At 37.8% G+C, this 19,496-nt stretch overlaps 1 protein-coding gene across 1 annotated transcript in view; it reads left to right on the top strand.

Moving 5' to 3' along the window:
- LOC106950186 (neurobeachin-like) overlaps positions 1-19,104 on the top strand; it is a gene marked incomplete at its 3' end in the record, with an annotated part of 51,843 nt that extends 32,739 nt beyond the window's left edge. The window contains exons 2-4 of the mRNA XM_015036852.1: positions 15,764-15,995; positions 18,780-18,880; positions 19,009-19,104. Coding sequence (XP_014892338.1) covers positions 15,764-15,995; positions 18,780-18,880; positions 19,009-19,104 — 429 coding nt within the window. The remainder of the gene's footprint in view (positions 1-15,763; positions 15,996-18,779; positions 18,881-19,008) is intronic.
- Positions 19,105-19,496: the final 392 nt, after the last annotated feature.

The raw sequence follows: 19,496 nt of genomic DNA, 5'->3' as shown, positions 1-19,496 counted from the left end.
ACACCTCTCTGTCTTCAGAACTGCCTTAATTATTTGTGGCATCATTTTTAAAAAGAAAACATTTGCTAGTGATTGGTGGTTTCTGCAGATTTGTTAGCTGAACATCAATGATGCAAATCTTAATCCTTGAAGATGATTCAAGGACAGTGTGAGATGATTCAAAATGTAGGGTATAAATAGGTAGGCTTAAAGGGACCAGGGTATCATTTTTGTGCTGTTTGGACTTTATGTTGTGTTAGAATGTTATATCCTCATATGGAGTATTTTTATAATTTTTGAAGGTAACATAGTTACTTGTGCTATAAAATGTGTCTGGAAAATATATAATACTGGGCATAACATTAAAGTGCATAACATTTCCCCCAAATGTTTCTTCCATTGCCACTATGCTCATTCAGATGAAATTGATCTGGGTCCAGCTCCAGATCACAACCCGCTATTTGGAGACCTCTGCTTCAAACGGAGAAGCTCTTTGGCATAGTAGACTTTTTTTATTTAGTTGAGGATTATGTTCCCCCTTTTTGTCCCAGATTGTGTTGATCTTTAAATTTTGCATGCACATGCAATTTATCCCTTTTTTATTTCATGTACAGTTAGTGGATGTGTGGTCGTTGGTAGATTTCAAATAAGAATTACATTTGAACGAATAAAGAGTGAGGATTTAAATCTGGATGCCCTAGGCGAGGATCTCCAACTGAGGGAATCAAAGATGAAAAGGTTGTTTTTTTTTTTTTTTAAATCTTTTGCATGTGCGTTGTGCTTACAGATCTGGTATTACAAGTATTTCTTTTGAGAGCAAGTGGTCTAAAGATGTTTTCTTCCTTCATTTATTTTAATGTGAACTTGGCTAACTGTAAATTGTAAAACGGAGAAATAAGTTATTTCTCAGAAGTTCTGATTAAATATTTCCATCACTGCTGTGAGAGGAAGCTTTGATTTTAGTTTTCAGCCTCAAGTATATGATTGCAGATTTGTGAAAGAAACTAGCATATCTTGCTGTCGGGGTGTGATGAATAGTCTGCGTGGAAATGGCATCATCAATGTCGTGGCCACACAGAGGAACTGAGGAATAGCTGCAGTAAACACCGTGGACTGTCTCTGCTACTTTCCTCATCTCCCCTCTTCAGATTTGTGAGCTGCATACTGATCTCCAGTTTTAACCTAGAGGACATCATGTCCCAGTCCCTTCCTGGTAAGAGTTGTGACACTTTGATGATCTGGAGAGGACTGACTCCAGAGCTCTCAGCTGCCATAGTCTTTTCATCATTCACTGTTTTTTTTTGTCCTCTGAAGGTCCGTCTCAAGTCTTTCTGCTTCCTGTCTGTGCTCCCGGTGTCTGCATTGCAGCGTACTTTTCAGCTCTCTATCAACGAAGACGTGTTTGTATTGGTACCGGGCATCGCTCTGCTCAGCTCAGTAGGAATCATACGGTGTTTGAATGAGCATGCTTTGCATTGTTTTCAGATATCAGGAAAGCATTTTTCTTGACATGCTTATTCAGTGGGAGGTGAGTACAGAGGCTAAACTATCACAAAACAGAAAGTGTCCCCCCCCACCTTTCTGTTTTCCACAGTGGGGCAGAAAACAATGCATTTAAAATAAGTTTTTACTTTTACCAGACTATTTTTTTAAACTTTGGGCGTAGGACTTAGGGTTTATATTGATTTCACTATCGCTTAATTGACAATCTATAATGTAGGACTATTAAACATCTTTATGCATCACCATACAAGCCAAGATCATATCAGAAAGAGTTGATTTCATTTGCTTTATTTTATGTTACCAATTCACAACAAATTATCAGCCAGGTTCAACCTTTGTCACATGGAAATTAGTTCAAAAATCAGTTTATTCCAATACGAAGGAACAATGACTCAATCCAATTCAGTCAAATTCAAGAATGGTCACCTAAAGACTAATGCGATCAGTCCATCGATCGGCTGTGCCCCCTGGTCACACAGGGACGTGAGAGGGCTGGTTACACTCTCCTGCTGTCAGAGGGTAAAAGGTGGAGTATACCTTGGAAAGGCTGCTAGTCTGTCACAATGCAACATAGAAATTCACAGGATTGCCACAGTACAGCAGTTTTACTGTCATCATACGCTATAGTACAATTCAGTCAAGTATTAATTCCCACGACATATCTGTGGATGCCACAAATGTTCCTACAACCGTTTGGCTTAGTTTTTACTTAATACACCAAGATATGAAATATGCAATCTGCTCATTTGAAGTATCCCAGTTTTAATACTTGCTTAGGACAACTTTATTAGTTTTGACTACCAGGAAGGAAAAACATGTATTTATCCTGTAACCACAAAATGAGGCCTGTGCTCCTAACAGCCTAAAAAAGACTTTAATACTGCAGTAACCAACCTATTACCATTTGGAGAGGCTCTTTTATAAAGTTTACATTGTTGAAAATTTTTGGTTACATCATTTGAATTTAGTACCATCTATTCATATAGGTTTTGTAGAAATTGTATTGTAGTTTTCTTTGTTTTACTGTTTTATATTGATTGTATTTATTGAAAGATTATGCATAGTCATTTCCGCATTGTTTTGTACACCTTTGTTTTTGGCAAGACAATTTGTCCAAGGAAATAGATGAATGATAACCATTTGGCTGTTTCAAGTTCATTCACATTAACATTGATGTTAATGTCCATTATCTCAGCCAAATAAATTAATACATTTCAAATAAAATGCCATGCGTAGTTGAAATCAGTTGTCGCATAAGAAAACTTATGAGTTCTCTAAAAAAAGTTACCATTTATAAATGCCCAAAACTGGTGCAAATATTATAAAATTAGTGCTTTGCTTTCTTTCCCCACTTAAGACAGAGGACCAGAGGAATGACCACCAGAATAGTAAATAAGCCTGCGGTTTGGTGCCGCTCCACAGATTGTTAATAGAAGACAGAAACCACAGAGGCTTTAGGTGCTTTTCCTCTTTTTAAGATTCACTGTGGCAGTCGGTGGGAAAGCCACATGTGTGTAGCAATGTAAAAAGTGTGATTAATTACTCGAGTGCAACAAACGCAAAGTGGTCTCAAGCTACGATTTTTAAGTGCCATTTAAAAGCAAACATACTGGAATTAATCAGCTTTGATCCCCATTTTAGTAGCTATTTGCCAGGTTAAAATGCAAGGCTGGGTTCTGGTCACCTTACTCCTGTGTTGACAGACGGCTACATGAGACAGAATTTGCCATGAGACAGAGGAACTATGGGTAGGTTTACAGACACTGAATAAAAGCTTTGGCTCTCGCCCAGAGAGCGAGAAGGCTGTGTTACAAAGCTAGACCTGTCAGTTTGGCTTGTCAGAAGTCTAGTGATGATCTCCACTGGTTTTCACATAAAGGGAGCTGTCTTTAGTGCTGAAACCAAGGCACTCAGATTGTCCAACAGACAGGAGCAGAGGGAATCTATGTAACTGGCTCTTTATCACTGCAGTAATCCAGAACCTCATAGCCTCCAGGTGCCATGAATCTGTCTTTGCCCTGCTACTTTATAGTTGTACAATTTTGCAGGCTTTGTATATTAAGGGTTTTAGACGTCATCGCAATGCTAGTCATTTGAATATTTAGGTTTTGTGAAGCATAATTTAAAATAAAACAAACAAAACAAGACTTCTATATTCTGCTTTCTTGAAGATATTTCTTTTAAATTAGTCAACCATTTTTTGTGCTTAACTGGTAAAATTCCCTCCCTTCCCCCTTACGGATTTGTTCTGTCTTTACTTTTAGAGTAAGATTGTCAATCCGATGATTATGACACAAAAAAACAGTAAGTACAAAATTCTGTCTTCAAGCAATTTAATTTAGAGGTGTGTATTTTTTTTAAATACTCAGATTATCTGATATTAAAATAAATGCCTATAATATATGTATTAAAAACAAAAAAAGGAAATTTGAGGGGTAGATATTTTTTTCCATGTCACTGTATAAATGGAACCTTCACAACAAATATTTGCTGCTGTAGAATCCTGATGGATTTTAAATACTGGCTTAGCTTTTATAATTGTCATATTTTCTTTTACCACTTTGCTAATAAAGCGGATATTTGATGAAACTTTTGAACAGTGAGTATCACTATTACAGACTTTACCTTGACTTGAAACCAGCAGCTCAGCCCAGGAAGTCTTTGGGACAAAAAGAGAAGTTCCTCCACAGGTTACACCTTCATTCTGAACAGTGAGGTGTCTGTTACCAAGTGAGTTAGAAGAGGGAGCCTGGTTAAGGGAGGTTTGGGATTCTCTGATCAGACTGCTGCCCTTTTTGACTGAGTCCTGAATAAGCGGTTGAAAATGATGAATGGATGGATTCACTGAGTGTGACTTTGTGAGACAAAGTGGGTTTATCACTCCTGACATATTTCTATTTATTCCATCTTTCTCGAGACGGGAGTAGGAGTTCTTCTACAAATACAGCCAAACCATTTTAGCGCAAATGGGAAGCACTTAGAAAAATGGGACTTTTAGTGCTTTTTGGGATTTGACACATTTTCTTTGCTACTTTAATTTACTGGCAAAGAAGATAAGAAGAGCACATTCCTACTGTCCTTTGGATGCAAGTGGGGAAGGAGCTTTACACATTCAAGATATTTTTCTGATTTACGTTTTTTATTATTTTGCTCAGTACATCACAGCCTTTTCTTAAGGACTTCTAGTTCAATGTACTTTTTAGGCTTAAGAGGACTTTACTCATTAGGGACATTAGGGATTGACTAAAGGGATTGACATCATTTGAGCACCTGCCCGTTTTGACACATTACAGCATTACAGACATCAACTATATCATATATAACTGTGTTTTTATGTGATTGACTCCCTTCAATCCTGCAAGGATCAAGGATGGATGGTTTAGATGGAATTAGAAGTCCAAATAAATAAACTTCCATCTTTTTGAAATTCAATGTCAGTGTAAAAGCATGTGCTGTGTGAAAACCTTGGGTTTGTTGACACGGGTGGATAAACTGCGTTGCGATGATGAAGGAACACAACAGGTCAGCATTTTTGGAGGCTATTGTCGCAGACTTAGGCTTTGACACAGTGTCTTGAACATCATACAGAGAATTGTTCAACAAATGCTTTGTATGCCATTGATACACTAAATCCTGTTTCATAACCTGATACAGGACTTAGTAATCAAGATGCTGAAGTTCTCAGAAAATTAGAGGACTCTTACTTGTTATGATGCAAGAGATGAAAATTAATGAGGAAACTGTGAGCTATATTGCAAAATTCCACAGTAATATCAGGCAAAAAATATTCACCCTGGAAAAGCCCAGTAAAAATCCAGATCAAAATCTGATTGAGTCTGTTCTAAGATCTGAACACAGATGGTTTTTGATGCTCTTCCTCCAGTGCGACTGAACTGCTTTGAGCTTAAACATGAGCAAAAACAATAAGGTTATAAGTTTGAGAAAATAGGAGAAGCATACCGTTAAAGACTCACAGCTGCAGTTGGAGCAGAAAATAAATCTGCAGAGTATTGACTAATTGGAGCAAATACACATCACATATTTTATTACAAAATAGGAAAAATAGAAAATGTTAAATTTTTCTTCCTCTTAAGTTTTATATTGTATCATCCTATTTAAAAATAAAATCAAAGAACTCCAGTAAGAAGCGTGATTAATGACATGAGAAGCTCTCGAAAGTGTAAATAGGTAAATGAGAGAGAATTATAAAATGGCTTTATAAAACAAAGTATGCTTAAGATATCACACTGCAATTCTCAACCAATTCACGTTTTCAGCCTGGAGAGAGAGATTAGAAGAGATTTTTTTCTCTACCCATTCATAAATCTTCCAGGGCACATCTGTATTTTTATAGCCTGAGGTCAAAATTAAATTTTGTTTTGAATTTGTTCAACTGATACTGAAGTTTGAGTTCTGCACAGTTTATTGGCTTTTTTGTACATTTCAGATGGGGGTTTATGATGGAATGTTCTTTCAATAAAATAAGACATTTTTATATCGCGGTACAGAGAAGTTTACAGAACATCTAAGCGGCAGCCTGTTTGATGCATGCTGAATCCAGATCACTGATGCGATCCTATAACAGGATCCGTGGATCTCTGCCAGCTGCATCTTGGACTTAAATTATTTAAGTTGTTTGTCCCACCTTTGAACAGTATGAAGTTTTATGTATAGCAACAACAGGCATGCTGCTCAACAGTCACATCAAGAGTTGTTAGCAGTGGTTCAGCAAATCATAAAGCTGATCATTTTGTTCACAGTGTACAACATCTAGTTTTTTTCAGTGGTTGATCATTTTCTTTATAATTAACTTCTTTAAAGATACCAAAAGAAGATAAATATCATCCCATGTGCCAGATACTGACACATTGTTCTCCCAATCTCAGTCTCTGGTCTATTTGTAAAGTCTGGATTTTTTTTTTTTTTCTTTCTGTTTTTGGTACTCCCTTCTTTTCAGCAGCAGGTTTCCACTCTTTAATGCACCAAGGCTCAGCAGTTCCCACTCTGAGGAGACGGTAAACTCTATAAGACTCCTGTTGTTGTGCTGTCAGCTTTACTAGTAATGAAATCTACTCAGTGAATGCATCGGCCCATGCTACACTGCACCAGCTTTCGCTGTGAAACAATGTGTCTATCTTCTCCATTCTGATCTTAGACCACAAAACAGAACGGTTAAAATATAAAGCAGGAGTGGGGAACTTACATCCTCCATGCTCTATGCAGTCCTAAATACTTTCTCCTCTCGCCTGCTACACAATTTAGAACCATTAAGAAACCTATTTAAAAGCTCAGGAGGTGAAGTTATTGATGAACAGTAGTGTTTCTTTGATGAAATTGTCAACATTGCACACAAGTCCATACCGGGATTGAGATCAGTTAAACCAATGAGTAGTCAAAGGTTGGTGCCAGATGTGCTTGATATACAGCTGTTGATCATGGTGACTGTGGGAAAGAGAGTGAATCGATGCCGAGTGCGTCATTTTTCAGCAAAATGGCCGGGCCGTTTGCTTGAGAAGTGGCCCGGCCAACTTGAGAAGTTGCTTTTGGTGGCTTCTCCTCCTCCTCCTTTTCCTCCTCCTCTTCCTCCTCCTCCTCTTCCTCTTCCTCTTCTTCCTCCTCCTCCTCTGCCTCATCCTCCTCCTTCTTCTTCTTCATTCATATGAAAAAAAAAATGTTTTAATCTACACAACAAACAGTAACTGGATTTTTTTTAATTTTTTTTCTGTGCCATTCTCTACAAATCTAAGCGCGGAAGGTGGATGAAAAATCTCATAGATCAGCATTTTCTGAGAAACACAAAGAAGCAGGGCATCTTCAAAGTCACCTAAATTCACTTTCTTCCCCATCCTGATTCTCAGTTTAAACTTTAGTGAGTCATCTTCACTTTATCTAGATGCATAAATGCATTAAGTTGCTGCCATGTGATTGACTGAGTCATTGTTTGAAAGGGGTTCCTAATGGAGTGATCTTTGGGTTTAGATATTTAGAAATAGGTAGATATGTAACTGGGAAAATACTTTCATAGACTTTTCTTCTGACTTTGCCACTGTTTTTTTTTTTTAAATATTGATCAAAGAACGCGGACAAGGAAGTAAGAGTTTGGATTAGATTAAATCAATGGTCATGAATGAAAATTTTAAAATGAGATTCAAAGTTCAACATTCAGCTAATTGAAACATTTTTAACGACAGAGACAATTTAAACAAAACAATGTTGCTTTAATTTGTTTTCCTGTGTTCTGCACACTTTTATGTCCTGGAGTAAAAATCAAAATGGGTGTTTTCCTTAATGAAATTAGCTTTTCTTTGTTTCTAACAGAACACATAAGATAAATTATTCCCTAGTGAAATTAGGACAGCAGTGGAGTGGTTAGAACTGCTGCATTGAGGTAAAATTGTTTCTGGGTTCCAGTATCAGTTTAATCTTTGAAATTTATTTCCAGTTTGTCTCTGGGTGTTTTATTTTTTTTTCTTTTTCTTTCCTGGCTTATTTAACTTCCTACGACTATTCAAAGACTGATCTTGTTTGATTTTTTTTTTGTATTACATTCACTCAGTAAACATGAGCAGTTCATGTAACAACTAAAATAAATCATGAATGAAAAGGAGCAGCAAGAATTATACACTTATATCTCCTCACTATGATGCTCGCGGGATTAACAGCTTCTTCTATATTAGCAATAAAACTTTACCCGCCTCTCTGTTGGTCCTGTGATAATCTGGTGCCGTGTCCTTCATATTTCAGCTGGGATCATCCCCTCTCCCTTGCGACCCTGTTTAGGGCATCAAGCATAGCAAATTCATGGGTCGACAAAGGCTTGCATGCTGTAGTTAGGGTAAGAGCAGAAAAACAACATGGCTCTGTTAACAGAATACATACTGATGAGCTCCTTGTTTGACAAGACTGATTGGAAAGACACCTTTCATTTTTAGCTTCCTGAGGCCTTGCTAACCTAATTTGTATGCTGAAGGTGTCTAATGTCTGTGTGAAACATAAACAGTGTCATCTTTAAATGTTTGCTAGTATTATCACAGACAATACACCTCTCCTGATGTCTCACTTTCAGTCTGCTCACATGCTGAAAGTTATTAATTCGGATCACATTTCTCCCACACCTCCCAGTTGTTGCTGGTAGTTTTATGCTAATCTCTGAGGATATGCAGTCAAACAGTGAAACCTTCTCCTCAGTTTCTGGGAATCAATTCTGCCTTTATACAAGTGGTTTCAACATTTAATGTACACAGGGAGACTGTAATTGTTGGAGGATGACATTTAGAGTATGGTTTCCTGGCAACTTTAAATGCTTGTCCTGTAAGTTTAATTTGATCAATTATATATTTTCATCTTTTTATGCATATTCTCTGCATTCCACTACCTGAGCTCTGAGAACTTCTGTTGCCAGAAATTCACAGTGTCGTGTCGCCATATAAGGCAACGCTCCTGGGTAGTCAGTGCACCCTCCCCACCCCTCTCCCCCATTTTATCATTCAAGTCAATCCATGGAGTGTTCCAAAAGGGATTGCAATGTATGTGGTCTGTATTCTCTGTTTATGTCTTCCTACTAATTAAGAGCTGCTCATCTGTTTCAAAGTGTGGGTAAAGACAGACTTCTCATTGGAAACTTTAGTTTAAAAGTAGCAGCCTTCTATGACATCATTTGCATGAAAGCGTAAAGTTACCATCAAGAACATTAACATGATTGGTTCCCAATACAGGGATACATACTTTGAGAGAAATTATTGTCTTTGGAATTCATTGTAGTGATTCAAAGTCATTCTAATACTTGACCTGTGAATCCCCCAATCAGATCTGAAAAAGGAGAAAGTCGCAAATAATTATCTCATTCGTGTTGGTGGATCCATCTGTACCTTACTTGTTCTCGAAGGTTTTTATTCCTAATACAAAACACATGAGTGATCAGTCACTCTCAGTATTTTAAGAATATTTTTCCTGTAAATGGCAAAACACAGTTTTTCAAATCAGTGAATCATGGTGGATAGTCTGTAGCTTTGTGGGTCTTTAGCAAAGCTCAGCATCAATATAAAGGCCATTCATCAAATTCACTGAAACCACAGCAATAAACTGATTTGAACCTTCCCCTGATGTGTTTTCTTCTTGAAAAGAAAAGACATTTATCTTATTTTCTCTCCCTTTGCTGTTAAACTTAATCATTGGATCATTTAAGTATTTTCTACATCTTTTGTGTTGTTTTGTGGAACTCAGTCGGCTGCTGAATGATCTCTTTGTTGTAAAATATTTTCTGCTTACCTATTTTTATTTTATTTTATTTTATTTATTTATTTTTTTTTTGCAGTGAGTGTTTTGTTTCTGCAGCAAAAAGATGCAGATTCTGGAACTTTTCTGTTCTTGTCCTTCAACCTCTCCTGGTGAATTTGCAAGTAAAGCCCTATGGTCTTTCTTTGTTGTATGCACTTATTTCTCTTAGAGATTCCTGCTTGAACAGTGTCTTGCACTTAAATTCAATAATTTGTAGAGCCAACCTTTGAAGCAATTACAGATGAAAGTTTCTTTGGATAAGTCTATAACCTCGCCACAGGGATTTTTACCCATTACTTAGGGCAAAGCACTCCAGTGGTAGTTGGATGGTTTTTGCTGGTGAACAGCATTTTTCAAGTCCAACCACAAATTTTCAATTGGATTGAGGTTTGGGCTTTGATTTGCCATTCAGATACACTTACACATGGCCCCTTAAAACACTCAGGTATTGCTTCAGCAGTATGCTGTGGGTCATTGTCCTGTTGGAGAGCTTCAAATCACTGAAGCAGGTTTTGCTCAATGACATCCGTAACTCAGCACCATCCCTCTCCCCCTCTACTCGGACCAGTTTCCCAGTCCCTGCTGCAGAAAAACATCTCCATAGCATGATCCTGCCACTGCCATGTTTCACTATGGTGATGGTTTTCTTGGGTGAGATGGATTGGTTTGGGACAGACATATACCACTAAATCTTGCCCAGAATCAAAAAGTTAAAAGTCAATGTTGGTCTCATTGACCAACCAAAGCACCTTCCTCCATATTTGGGGAATGTTTCACATTCCTTTGGCAAACTCCAAATGAGCCTTCCTTGTTATTTTTTTTCATAAAGCCCAGCTCTATTAAATCTACAGCTTATTGCGGTTGTTTGGACAGATATTTTGGTCTGCTTGAGAACTCTGTAGCTCCTGCAGGGTTAGCTTTGGCCTGTGCTTTGCATCTCTGATTAATTTTGCTGTCAGAGAGTTTTGGTGCACAGTCTTCTCTAGCCGGGTTTGTAGTGGTATCATGTTATTTCTATTTGCTCCAGTGGATCATCAATTTTTTATTTTTTTTCTAACCAAATGCTGATTTGCAGTTTTGAACAACTTTGTCTGGAGGTCCCCTCAGTCTTCGTGGTGGTATTTGGAAGCTCATAGAGTCTGCAACACCACCACTAACCAGAGAAGTTGTGTGCATGATGACAGATCTGGCTGGTGGACGTAATTTTACTAAGCATGTGAGTTCAAACGGTATTAACTTGCTTCAGATGTTTTTTAGAAGCTTCATAGCAGGGAGGCTCTTTATATATAGTATATACACATGCCAATTTTCAGTTTTTTATTGAAATGGTTTTTTTTGTTGTTGTTGTTGTTTGTTTTGTTTTGTTTTACTTCGCCAGCTTAAGATATATTGTCCCGATGCATTATGTACAATTAAGATGTTTAAGAAATAGATTGTAATGTAACAAAACACAGAAAATGGCACTGTATTTTAGTCTCTAGCATCAAACTGTAATATCATGTTGGTCTTTAAAAGGTCTCTGAACCAGTTGCTAGGCATTCATTATGTAAGACTCTATATGGCCGTGTTGTAGAATTAGCTGTAATTGACTTTTACCCTCATAAGTGCAGCACATTTTCTGCTTCTGTTTAGCGGATCACATGAATCAGACACTTTGAGTTTAAATAGACATCTTCCCAAAGAGTTTTCCTCCTATTGAGATTTGTTTTTCCCTTTTTCTAATGTTTATACAACATATTCAGAATTGTAAATAGAATATAACATATTCATTCTCATTACATTTAGATGCCACTGTAGCCCTCGTCTTGAAAACAAAAGTCCAGTTTATGGGGCTGGTCGCCATGCCAACGGCAGGACTTCAGCCCTGGCTTAATCAGAAGCGGTTGATTGTTGGGGGATTTTTGACTGCTCTTAATTCACTATCCCATGGCAATAACACATAATTGTGCTCTTTCTTGGGGGGAAATAAACAAACTTAATTGAGACTTAATAACCTTGCTCTAGTAAAATGGTATTGACTGAGATGAATAATGGGCTCTGACAAAATTTAAATATGTTTCAGTGAAGGATTCTTTTTACCTTAGCTACCCATGAAGATGGATATCTGCTTTCTTAAAACCCAAAGTGAAAACTTGATCTTTAAGAGAGAGAGAGAGAGTTTCATACCTCAAAGCCTTTGTTCATCTGAAAAATATGAAAATCACATTTAAGGCTGTATTCTGGTGTATAAGTGCTCTGATGGAACATTATGCCACTTTGGTGCCATGGAGATAGAAAGAAGCTTGTCTATTAAGAAGCTATAAAAGTTTTGTTTCTGACACTTAGAGGGAGCCGTTAAGTAAATTGTCTTTTTAGCATAAGCAAAACTTTTTGTAGCATTTTAATAGTGTGAAGCTTTTCAGAGGTTTTCTTTAGCCTTTTTGTAAATACTGGGAAATGTTTTATCATGTTTTAATATCAGTGGTTTCTGAAAACGTCAATAACAAAACACTTGCTTATTCTAGCAGCCATTGCACAGTGCATTCAGTGGTAAAACTGTGACAGGCTGCGTTTGGTTGAGGTCGCTAGGGTAAGGAGGTAGTGCCCACTGATGGTGACTTAATAATGGGGAGATTTTTGTGGAGGCTAGTTTTCCAGACACCAAAAAATATTATTTCCAGTAAATGGATGTTTTGTTTTTTTTAAGCATTTGTATTGTTTCTAGAAGTAGAGGCCCAAGTGAAAATACAAGAATATGCAAAATGAATTTTGCATAAGTCCTGTTTAAGAGCATCTTTCCCTGAAACTATGGGGCCAATCATTAGTTAGTTTTCCTCCTGTCCTGAAAGAAAAGAAAATGGCTCCACATCATAATTTTCCTTTGTCTATTGTTGCACTTGACACAATGGAGTCGGAAAAGAGCTGTTGTCCTGACAACTGCCAGACCCAGAGTCTGATAAAAACCCAGAAGTGGATAAGAACACCTCTCCACTGCTATAGAATCCAGCAGCGGCATGCTTTATACCACTGATGCTTTGTGTTGCACTTGGTGATGTAAGATTTGGCAAAGCACGTTCCCAAATCTACCTCTGTCATGGCAGCCTGAATGAACTGCTTGCATGCATCTGTACGGTATACCGTTTTCCTTTTAAATGGCTTACTGTACCTGTTTTGTATCTTTCTCAGACTTCATTTTTAGACTCCTCGCTGGTACTGAAAATAACATGCTAAATCGTGTTGGGGTTTGTACACCCCTTTAACACGTAAGTATGATGCATTCACTGATCTGAAGAAGATTAAATTATTGCGTTTGCGAAAAGCTGGTCACAGCCAGGTTAGGGTAGAGGAAAATGTCATCTATGAATTTTTCAGCTTATGCCCAGTCATGAATTACATGCATCTTTTCTTAACAATTCATAGAGCAGTTGTAACAAATTTGAGGAAACTTTTTATAAATTCATTATCCAGTTCAAATATGCCTTTTTTTTATTCTTGACTTGACTTTACAACTTAATACAGCATTGTTTATCACTTGTGACTCCATGTTTTCCCGATCATATTCAAAAAACCATGCAGAAAGGCTGCCTAGCAACTTACTAGTATCACCTCTGATTTTAAAACGCAGTAGGACTCTTTTTGAAACCCATCAGATCAAGACGGACATTTTATGACATTTTCTTAGCAAAAAAAGAAAAAAAATCAACTAAAGCACCAAAAAAAAGGAAAAAATGAAACATTGATTACAAATTAAATGTGCTTGTAACAGTAAAATGAATCCCACAGTATTTCGTGCAGCAGAGCACCTTTAGTTTAATGAACAATGAACACAAACACAAGAAAAATAAAACCCTATTAGAATACCTCTAAAGCTTGATTCATGCCTCGATGTTCAATCAATGCAGAGAGTACACTATGAGGCAAGCTTTTCTTTGTATTAATACTTTTGTATGCTGCATACTTTCACCTCCAATTAGACCACCACAATGCTGCTTTACAGAAAGCCTTCTGTAGCATTGAGTCACTATGTGCTTCAAACAATGCAATTTAAAAGCCAATGTAAATGGATCCAACTCAAGGCCTGCACATGCGGAGCTACAAATGCTCCACAGAAGCATTTTTTTTTTTCTGAAAATGTTGTGAAGATGCTCGAAGGCATAATTAATCAATACTGAGTTCCACTGATTGTAGAGATAATTGGAAATATGAAATGATAGAGATGCAGAATGCACATATGTAATTTAATTAATTGCTCAAAATAGTTTATTTTCTCACACTAACATTCTTTTAGAAGAAAACTGCAATTTTAACAAAGCAAACCCAGTGGTGAAATCAGTGGTGGCGTGCTGTAGCCTCAATGTCAAAGAGACTCAAATGCACACATGGCCACTTTTAAGGTGGATAAAAGATCCTGAGCGCATTTTGGTGACAAGACATTCAACAATTTATTATCTAAGAAAAGTATTTAGAGCCTGTGTAAGAACTTTAGAAATGGGGTGATGTGCTCCATTTTCCTAGATTTTGTAACATCTGAAGCAGTGAGTTGTGGATCAGCTGCAGCTGTCAGATTCACTTTTTTTGGAAGCTCTGTGAAGACTGTTGCAATAATCAGTTCGACTAAAGACAAACACATGAACGAGTTTCTGAAGGTGGTGTTGGCACATTAGTGCTTTGATTCTGGAAATGTTCTTTAGGCGAGAGAAGGCCGACTTTATAATTGTCTTTATACTTCTCTGAAGATTCAGCTCAAGTTCATCACTACACCCAGATTTGAGGTCTGACCAGCAAAAGCTGATGCTGTGTGCTGGCTCTTGATCATTCCTCTTTTGGTCCAAAAGTAATAATTTTAGTTTTGTTCTGATTCAGCTGAAGAAAGTTACAAATCCATGCACTGATTTGCTCCATACATCTGGTAAATCCCTGAATGGGTTTGTATCTACCTGGTGACATTGTAATGTAGAGCTGTGTATCATCTGGAAAATAAATGATGCTCCCACATTGGCTGCTTTGCAAATGGAAACCAATGGTGTGTCAAGAATTGCATGTATTTTAGCTTTCTTTTGAAGATTTTAGAAAAGATAAATCTGTGTATTTAAAGTATTTGTCATTAAAATTTTTGATACTGCAATTATCTGCATACACGGCATCAGAAGTAGATTGAGCTTTATGGCAAACAGTCCTACTAAATGACATTGAGAGCTTCAAAGATGACTTGTAATAACAGCAGCTGCAGATTTAGGAGCAGAAGAGACGATGAACGAAACTAAGTGCTTGACTATCTCCACTCTATGGCATCAACATCAAGATCTCATGACAAAGTTGAGGCGAAGCACAGTTTTTCCTGCAGTGGACTAGTCTCCTCTGAGTATTTCTCTCTGCTCTTTGCTTTCACCTTACTATTACCTGTCAGTCACAGTAATGTGCAGTGGGTGCAGTGGTTCCAGGGCCATTTGCTGCCTCTTTGCTTTGATGCCCACCAGCGAGTTGTTTTCGGTATGCTTTCATGTACACAGTGCACTTCTTTAGAGAGCTAATTTCATGCTTTTTGGTCTTGAAGAAGAGCACTATTGATTGTTGTTTTCTACTTTCTTTAAAGTGATTTTCATTTGTAATTTAAATTGGTGGTGGTGGTCGTGGTGGTGGGGAAGCAATAATGTGTCTATTTCCCGCCTTTTCATTAAAAACCAGACAGTTTTATTGTCATGGATGCTTAAATTCTCATTATAATCAGTGTGTAGGAAGATAAACCTCACTTGCATCTGTTGAGAGCTATTTACCATCAGAGCAGTGATCTGAAACATGCAAGGCAGAAGTATGCTATTAGTTAATTGTATTCTGTTAGGAAGATCCAGGTCAAGATGGCTTATAGCTGGATCAAACAAAAATATATCTTAAGTTCATTACAATTCAAATTGCATTCATGCCGAGCATTACATAAGCGTGACGGAATATAAATCAAAAACCTGCTTGTGGCTTCTATAATAAAAATGCTTTCTACTGGGACATTTTCTGTTTCTCTCTCTTGTAGTTGGTGGGGGGAGAGTTTGACCTGGAGACAAACTTCATTATTCAGGACGCTGAGAGCATCGGCTGCATGGTGGAGCTGCTGGAACACTGCGATGTCACCTGCCAGGCTGAGATCTGGAGCATGTTCACTGCCATTCTTCGAAAAAGTGTTCGAAATCTGCAGACGAGCACTGAAGTGGGGCTCATCCAACAGGTGCTGCTCAAAATGAGCTCAGTGGATGACATGATTGCAGGTATGATGATGATATGAGTAGACATATAATTTGAACTGTGCTGTTTTAAATGTAAATTTTGAGCTGATTGTCATTTTAATGCCTGGTTACTATACGAGTTAAGCTCTCTTCACTCAGTCATTTGCAAATCGATCTTTTTTTTTTTTTTTTTTCAAAATGGAAATAATGTGGCCGCATAGAATTTGATGGAAAATCTGATTTCCACCTACATTGTTGTTCATTGTTCAGGAATGAGGAAGATTTGGTCTGATGTTTTCCTGAAATTACAATAAAGTAAATATGTAAAAGAATACAGCAGGCTGAGAAATTGAAGCAGTGAAATAAAGGTAAACTAGGAAAATGTGTTACTGGAGGAACTTTTTTGGTTCAATTTACATAATTTATTTTTAATCAGTATCTTAATCACTTACTTCATTTTAGACATCAATTAGGGATCAGAGTGGTTCTTGGAGGACAGGTTCTTCAGCACTTATCCACTGCGTTAAAACGAGTGAGAGCATTGAATACCACTGACAGGATGCCACTTAAATTTAGATCCTTATTTGAGAAACTATCCTCGTCTTGTTGAACTGAGGAAATACAAGACTTCTGGGCTGCAAGTCCAAATCCTAACAAAGCTGACTTATTTATTCACAGCTCTGCCAGTATCCTCAGAACATTGATAGGAAAATCTGATTTGGCTAAATTAAACAGTAACAAGTTCCGCTGCCCGTCTTTTGCAGCTGCCACTGATCTGCTCATGTTAAAACAGCCATCTCCAATTACTTTTGCGTCTCCTTATCGACAAAGATTCACCTTATTTGTACTCTGGGATTGCTAAAAGAGGAAGACATACAACATTTCAGTTGTGATGAAAATAACTGTTTTTTTAGCCTGAATGAGAGCACATTTTCAGCAAGGATGATGGCAAAATATGGTTTAGATTTTCAAAAGACATGCTAATGCTGTCAGAATTACCAATTTCAGATTACTCTCTCATTTGGTGCTTCGTTCACGTAGGAGTTTCAGCTTGTTGTCAAAATAAAAACAAGCCTGTGAGAGCTGCTACTTTATGACATCTGGTCCCTTGATGGGTATGAATGATCAAGGTGGCTGTTGATTTTTAAGAAAAATAGAACAATTGGACACATGCAAACATGACAAGTCAGTCAGGATAGGGCTGTGTTAGCGTTTGCACAAATAATGTATTCATTCACAAACTTCATGACAGGCAGATAAGGTTTGCTTTTCTTGACAATGCAAAAATAAAGCTTGGATTTATGGAGTAAGTTTTCATGATCTTGGAAAAACTAAAATTTTACTCGCATGAAAGGCTTTTTGTGTGTCTTTTTATTGACCCTCCCTGGCTCCTGCCCTCAGTGGACTCAGTCATTTACCTCCAGAGCCCTTTGCAATGAATCTCAGAATTGAGTTGTTTCCAATGGTCATCTTTGAGATGTTTCTACTGGCTAAATCGAGTCCACCTGTTTTAAATTTAGTTGATTGGACTCAATTTGAAAGGACACACACACACCTGTCTATATAAAATTGACAGTTCAGGTCAGAGGTCATTCACCAAGCATGAAATCAAAGGAATTGTCTGGCGACCTGAGAGACTGTCTTGAGGTAGAAATATTTCTGCTGCTTCAAATGTCCCAGTGAGGTCAGTGGCCTCCATCATTGGTAAATAAATAACGTTTGGAAGCATGTAGACTCTTCCTAGACCAGGCCAGCCGTCTAAATGGATCAACGGGGGAGAAGGGCTTTAGTGACCAAGAACTCTCTGGTTTGAATTCCAGGCGTCATGTTTGGAAGAAACCAGACACGGCTCATCACCAGGTCAATACCATCCCTGAGGTGAAACATGGCATCATGGTGATGTGATGTCATGCAGCAGCAGGAACTGGCAGACTAATCAGGATAAAGGGAAAGATGAACGCTGCTATGTGCAGGATAAAAAGCTGCTCCAGACCAATCCTGACCTCAGGATGAGGCGACAGTTCAGCAGAAAAATGACCCAAAGTCCATGGCCAAGATCTCACTGGAGCGGGTTCAGAACCACTCTGTAAATGTCCTGGAGCGACCAAGCCAAGAGTCCAGACTTGAATCTTATTGAACATCTCTGGAGAGATCTGAAAATGCTGCACAGACGTCTCCCAACCAACTTTATGGGGCTGGAGAAGTACTGCAAAAATATACATGCTAAACTTGCGGCATCATATTCAAAAAGACTTGATGCAGTAGTTGCTGCTGAATGTGGAGCAGCAGGTGATTTATTGGTTTTCTTTTTATAATAAAATTACAAAACCCCCCCCCCCCCCAAATTGTCCACCTCGTCATAATGGAGTATTTGTGAGTAGAAGAGACTAATTTAATACAAATGGGAATAAGACTGTAACGTATCAAAAAATGTGGAAAGAGGGAAGATCTGTGAATTCTTTCTTGATCCTCTGTGAAATGAATGGAAATGGCTTCTTTTGTGTTAGCTGAAATGTGTTTAAGATCTGAAATAAAACTAGACTTCCTCTGCTATGTTACTTTAACTTTTAATTAGGGAGTTTATCACATTGATACAGGCACTATGTGTGATTTTTGCTGATAGGTTTTGTGTTTTATGTAATTTAATTTCACCAACAAAGTCCAACAGCAAATTAAAGGGGAGCCATGTCTCAGGATAAGCAGCATTAGCACGTCCCCTTGAGGATCTCCTCTCCAACGGGGATTAGTTGTATCTTTAAAATTCAACTTCATTTTTGACTATTTTTTCCTTTTGTTTGTGTGTCTGCTTGCATTGTCTTTTGCAAGACTTACTGGTGGATATGCTGGGTGTACTGGCCAGCTACAGCATCACAGTGAAGGAACTGAAGTTGCTCTTCAGCATGCTCCGAGGAGAAGGTGGCCTTTGGGTAAGTGACACGACAACTGAAGGGCTTGATGAATCTGTCTTGTTTTGTCGGGGTCAGTTAAATTTCCTGTCGCCGGGTATAATCTGTTACAATAAAAGTTGTAATTCTCTCTTTTGACACGCGTACAGCCAAAGCATGCAATCAAAATGCTGTCGGTGTTAAATCAGATGCCGCAGAGACATGGCCCGGACATCTTCTTCAACTTTCCTGGCCGCAGCGCAGCAGTAAGCATCATCGTTATATAACTTCATTGCATGTTGTCTTTTGAAAAATGTTTCTTAAGAGTATTTTAGCAACGTAGGGTGTGGAGAAATATTATTGTGCCTCAATGATAAGAAGCTAAGTATGGCAGCAGTGGAACTATCAGTTAAACTGTGAGGACGTTGAATTTTAGCTATTTTATTTCTCTTGCTTTTTGCGTTTCTGTTTGACCTAAAAAAATAAATAGATTAAAATATTAAGAATCTGTTTTACGACACTCCTGAAAATCTTAAAGATTAGCGGCAATGTTATTTAGTCAAGCTTCAGTGCTGCAGTTATTTTAACAGACTAAAACTTGGTTGCAGTATTCACCCAGATAGCACAGAATGATTGAAACAACATTGAATCAATGTCA

This window comes from Poecilia latipinna, unplaced genomic scaffold (assembly GCF_001443285.1).
Source record: "Poecilia latipinna isolate Pla-1442-1.1 unplaced genomic scaffold, P_latipinna-1.0 Scaffold383, whole genome shotgun sequence".
NCBI classification, from domain to species: Eukaryota; Metazoa; Chordata; class Actinopteri; order Cyprinodontiformes; family Poeciliidae; genus Poecilia; species Poecilia latipinna.
This window is presented reverse-complemented; position numbering and strand designations above follow the sequence as displayed.